At 39.0% G+C, this 5,810-nt stretch overlaps 1 protein-coding gene across 1 annotated transcript in view; it reads right to left on the bottom strand.

The window, feature by feature from the left end:
* LOC107103501 (glutamate receptor ionotropic, kainate 2) overlaps nt 1-5,810 on the bottom strand; it is a gene marked incomplete at its 5' end in the record, with an annotated part of 137,989 nt that overhangs the window by 39,852 nt on the left and 92,327 nt on the right. Inside the window, one exon of the mRNA XM_015403221.1 lies at nt 686-936. Within this exon, the coding sequence (XP_015258707.1) occupies nt 686-936 (251 nt within the window). The remainder of the gene's footprint in view (nt 1-685; nt 937-5,810) is intronic.

The raw sequence follows: 5,810 nt of genomic DNA on the forward strand, positions 1-5,810 counted from the left end.
TGTTTTTTACTGCATTTAGCCCCTTTAAATCAGTAAACAATCAGAGGAGTTTCAGTATAGCAGAGCGGCAGGTTGCAAGGTGGAAATGAACAGACGCAGGTGGGGGGGGGGGGTTTTGCATATGGCTGTTGAAGACACATTTCATGTAGTGGAGCAAGCCATGAACGGATGTGCATTTCACCTGACTGTGTTTTGGTCCCAATACTTCCCACATTTTATTTAGTGTAATTATTTACGCTCCCAATTCCTTTGCTTTGAAAAATTCACATAAGAAATATACAATATAATAAAGAAGTTTGGGATGTTTTAGATACGACTCAAATGAAGGCAAATAATTTCTGAAGTTTTCTTGAGGTCATTTGAGATGGTGGTTAAAGTCTAGCTTGGATCCATGATGACAGCAGAATTCCTCACGTTTCTTATCTCGTTGTCGCCATTGGGCCTAAGTGAATAAATGCAAAGAAACCAATCCTTATCTTACGGCTTAGAATATATCACTGGTATTATTGTGTGAAGTTCTATCTATTCCAAAAAACTATTTAAATTCTACACCTCTTATTAAAGTATATTTATTACAATTTGTTTCATGCTAGCTTTATTTTCCATGAGGCTACCATTCATGTGGTAACTGTAAGAAATTCTGCTTTCATTGCTTCAGAAAGAAAAAAAACCATGAATTCTTTACCTTTTCCAGTTGTGCATTCTGTTTGGACTTGTACAGGAATTCTCCTACAGCCACAAACACGGAGAGAACAAGTCCAGCGGCGAGGACAATGAAGATCCCTCCGATGTTCTGCACACCAAGAGCGCTGGCCTCCTTACTCTCCTCCTCTGGACAGCCGTTTCCTCTCCACCATTTCTCTTTCATCATATGAAGTTTCCCCTCCTCTTGAAGCTGCAGGATGGCGATTGTGATCTTATCTCTGTATGGAGAGCCTAGAGGACCAAAACATATAAGAATGGTGTTAAAAAGCAATGAGGCTGTCTTTTTCTTAAGAAAAGGGATCCACTGCATACAGCGCTGCAGCTTTTAACTATTCCAGAGTCAATAACTAAATGTAGTTAAAAGTGTTTAATTCTGATTGAGGAAAAAAAAGAGTTTATGTATAATATTTGTCCAATAGCTCCTTTATTGGCTTTCTTTTAATCCAGTAAAGAATTTAAAGTCGAAAAGCCCTAAATAACCAAGCTCCATCTTTTATCAGAGATCTGATTGTTCCTGATGTTTCAGAGATCTTCGCTTTTAATATTCAGGTTTATTAGTGATATCTAGACATTTTGAAAGTAGAATGGGAGGCAGATCTTTTAGTTATCAGGCTCCTCTCCTGTGGAACCAACTACCAGTGCTAGCTCCTGAGACAGACGCCCTGGCTGTGTTTAAATGTCTACCCTAATCACTATATCGGGCCCTATATCGTGGTAACGCCATTTTGAATAAGTGTTTGAACATCTAGTGGATGAAAAAGTAGTGCACTCTAAATTTCTCAAAATGCTCCTTGAAAAGTAGTGATCATCCATGGTGAGCAGATATGTCTTCCTTTGCGAGAGCTCTCCTTGGAAACCATCATGGGATTTGTTGTGAGAAAAGCCCACTTTCGCACAGTGTGAGTGGCGACAAATATGGTGCATGCACCGTGTGGGGAGGCGGAGTTACATGACCAGCGGGGAGTGAAAAGTAGTGATCATCTGTCTCAACGGTCAGTTAACTGAATTCACAATAAAGTCCACTATATTGTCCCCACTCTATATAGTAATTGAGGGATTTAGGGGACAGGGTGGACATTCTGACAAACATACTATCTTCTTTGAAGGCTGAGCCTGGTTCTGCTGGAGGTTTCTTCCTGTTAAAAGGGAGTTTTTCCTCTCCACTGTCGCTACAAGCATGCTTAGTGTGAGGGATTGTATTTGAGTCAGTGAGTCAATGCAATCAACTGGTTTTCCTTAGATCCTTTGGATCAGTTTGACTGGATGATCTGGTTGAACTGTAAAGTGCCTTTAGATGACATGTGTTGTGAATTTGCCGCTATATAAATAAACTGAATTGAATTGAAATTAAAACTTTCTTTTTTGATAAACCTTATACTATAGTCAGAGTTGCTCAGGTTATTTCGATATATAGCTATCTCGGCTGCTATAGGCTTAGACCGCTGGAGGACATAGGGACCATTTTTCATCGTTCTGCTTCGTTCTGTCTCTACTCTCAAATTTTTGCATTGGTAGTTCAACTTTTATTATTATGTTCTCTCTTCATTTTTCTTCTCATTGTAGCTTCATCTGGGCTGGTAATCTTCGTACTTTTGACACTATTCTGAAGGGACGCGTCAGCGGGGCTGCTGCAGTCGACATCTTCAGTTGTAAATAAAAAAAAGTTTGGACTGTTAAACAGTGCTTAGTTTTGTTTCTCTAACATAGATGTGATCTCTTTTTATACCTGTAGATATGAAAACCATCTCACAGCTCATGTGCTTAACTGTTTCTTTAGTAGACGGAACCCCCCATGAAGCTAGGTTACTGTTATGTTTTCTAACACAGAAAGTATTTACAGATCAGTGCTTCTATATTCCTTTAGTGTGTCCTCTTCTATGCCCTTAAAACTCCAATCAGCCTTGATTGTACACCACTCTCACCAAGTCTGGTTTTGCTAGAAATCTCTTTCTGCTCTTCACTATTGCTGCCTGTGTGCTTTATGTGAGGGATTGCTGTAGAGTCAATGACAAACTACAAGCGAATACCGTCTTTAGATGCTCATCCAGGAGGATAACATCCAGCATTTAATGACTCAGTGCAATCAATTGGGTTTCCTTTTGATTGAAAATGTTCAACCAGTCTGGCAGTATGACTCGGGTGAATTGCTTCGTATAAGTGCCTTGAGGTCCCACTTTTGCACAATCCGGCCCTTGCAAAAGCTGTCCCCAGAAATGACCCCAATTTTGGGGTCTGATGAATGAGAAAAAAACATTGCATATAGACTGTTATTATGGAAGCAGTGTAAGAACGCAAAATACACTACTGCGTTCTTAATAGTAATGCTATTTAGATTAAAATAGCTCATCATAAAGCCTTATATAAACATAAGATAAAAGCGATTATTTTTGGCGTACCGGTTCTAAACCAAAATCTGTGACCCTGACCCTTGATAAATACTTCTCTCTGGGCTTTTACTTTCTTATGCTGATACAAGGCTGGCTGACTCTTTGCTCATACTCTGCATGCATTTTTTAGCCTTCATAACCTTTCATACATTTCTCATACCAAACACTTTAATTTCCCACACTGCCATCATCGGACGAGTTTGCCTTGTAGCTTTACAAAAGTAAAAGAGACAAAGTGTGGATGGGTGCCTTGTACTGTCTGTTGAGCCACTGTTTACCTCTCAGTGAGGCAGAGACAACAGCTGAGACGCTGCAGGTCCTTGCAACCCGGTGCTGTGAGCAGAGGCAGCTATCACCTGGAGTGCTTGGTCAGGTCAGAGTCACATTTCAAACTGTTTATTATGAAAACTTGTTCCAGGCAAGAAGAACCTCCCACCGAGCCCTGTAGTAAGACACTGCATACGTTGTAAAGTGTTGCTTTGCATCCTCCTGACTGTGCAGACTTTGCCTTGAATACTGGACCCCAAGCAGACGTTCATACATTTTGTTTTTAAACGGACACATAAAGGAAATATTTGTAAAAATCTAAACCAGATGTGATAAACTCCATATGTAGTGGATGTAACTAAGTCACAGGTGTTACTGTAACATATAACTCAATTGATTGTTAATGCCTGCAGAGTTTTTTTTTAATGCTGTAGTTTTAATAGAGCTCCAAAATCACCACCAGCCATCTCAAAATGATTTTGCTGTGTGCAAAGCTGCTGTTTAAGAAGGTCTTCATCTTTCTAACATCTGTTTGAAATGATAGCTTCTGCTTTTGTACTCTCTTGATTGGATTATTGCAACAGTCTAATAATTGAACTTTATTGATCTCACATTGGAGGAATTTACCTCTGCATTTAACCCATCCTCTTGGAAGGCAGTGGGCTGCCATTGTGCAGCGCCCAGGGAGCAATCAGGGGTTAATGGTCTTGCTCAGGGACCCAGAGTAGAGGCTGTGGGGATTGAACCAGGTACTTGCAACCTTCTCAGAGCAAAAGCACACTGCTCTAACCACTAGGCCAACAGTGACTTTACTTGCCTTTGCAGGAAAGAGGTGGAACATCTGCAATTAATCCAAATTGGCTGCAAGATTTTTTGCCAGAACCAAGAGCAAGACTCACATTACATCCATGTTAAAATCTCCCCACAGGCTCCCTGTTTGGTAGCATATTCTGTGTACAATTTACCTTTTCTAGATTCTCCAAATTAAGGTACATGAATTTTGACAAAAACTTTTGGTTACCAAAAAATTGAAATTTTAAAGTAGAAAAACTTGTTTTCTTGTCAAAAACCTCCATTAATTAAATTAGTCTAGGCTGATTTATTTTTAATCCTGTGTCCTTAGATGTTTATGAATAGAATTAATGAGACCAAATGAATCAAATCATTAAACGGCACAGCTGAGTCTGTATTAAAACACAGTATTTGTCTTCAGGTTGAGAAGGATTGTTTTCTACTTTTGGCTACTTTAGGTCTAAAAAAGGAAATCTGAAATAAAAGCAAAAAGGGAAGAAAAAAAAAACAGAGACCTGAGAAAAGTTTGGATTCTTATGAAATACAGTTTAAATTGACTTGAAATCACTATGCCAACATTATTAAGGACATTTTTCCTTAGACGAGTCATTCATAATTTGTTAAACCTTAGACAGGTAGTCACTGGTCAACCGGTGGATTCTTTTTAGGTCTTAATGTCCACAAATCATGACAGAAAGAATATTTTAGTACAAAGATTGATGTTTAAAAAGGAATTGAAGGGGCCAGTGAAGGACACATTTAGGAAAGTGGGGAAATTTTGAATGGCTACTATTGTACCTGGTCTAAAATGACTGGGATTTCTATGGTGGGGGGAAAAAAAATTCCAAACATCTATGTTTGCTTCCTGAATCGAAGAACACGGGTAATTCCTGGCTCAGACAGAGTTTACAATTCCTCCCTCCATAAAGCTGCTCAAGTCCCCAATTCTCAATATAAAACAAACAGGTTTTGCTTTTTAAACCAAATAGGGCTTGGAGCATCGGCACCCCCATTTCATAGCTGTGTGACTGCAGTCACCATGTTGTTTTAATTAACATCTCTGTCCTTCATCTTTTCCCAAGGGCCTTTTGTTATCTGTCTTTTTTTATTCTAGAGCAAACTGCTTGTCTGCTTCAAAAGTATCTATCTCTATGGTGACTGCAAGAATGAATTGCTTTCTGCTCCTTTTTTATTCAGCACTATCTACTTCTGATGCCTTTAGTGAGCACAGGAGCAAATCAAGAAGCCAGCGTGTGTTAGATGAATCACTCGCTACAGCAAAAACAGAAGTGTCCTTGAAACAAAGCCAGATCTCAACAGTCAAACCCTGGGATAACCAAACTTATTCAAAACAGGACGGCTGCCAGTGCAGGTGTTATATCCAGCCAAGTTCCACATCAAAACTGACAATTTCTATCAGCAAATGTTCAATTTCTATGCTGAAGCCGGGTGTTAGGCTAGACTATAAACAAGTGAATATTTCAAATGGTTAAATGTAAAAAACAAAGTCTTACATAAACACATCTGTCTTAATGTAAATGTATTTAGACTATAACAAATGTTGTGCAGAAGCACAGAGGCCTGAAAATAAGTCAGAAATATCAACACTGATTTTTTTCAGAAATCTAAAGGAATAATCAATGAATCATTATTTATACC

This window comes from Cyprinodon variegatus, unplaced genomic scaffold (genome assembly GCF_000732505.1).
Source record: "Cyprinodon variegatus isolate N-32 unplaced genomic scaffold, C_variegatus-1.0 Scaffold1467, whole genome shotgun sequence".
In the NCBI taxonomy this organism is placed as follows: Eukaryota; Metazoa; Chordata; class Actinopteri; order Cyprinodontiformes; family Cyprinodontidae; genus Cyprinodon; species Cyprinodon variegatus.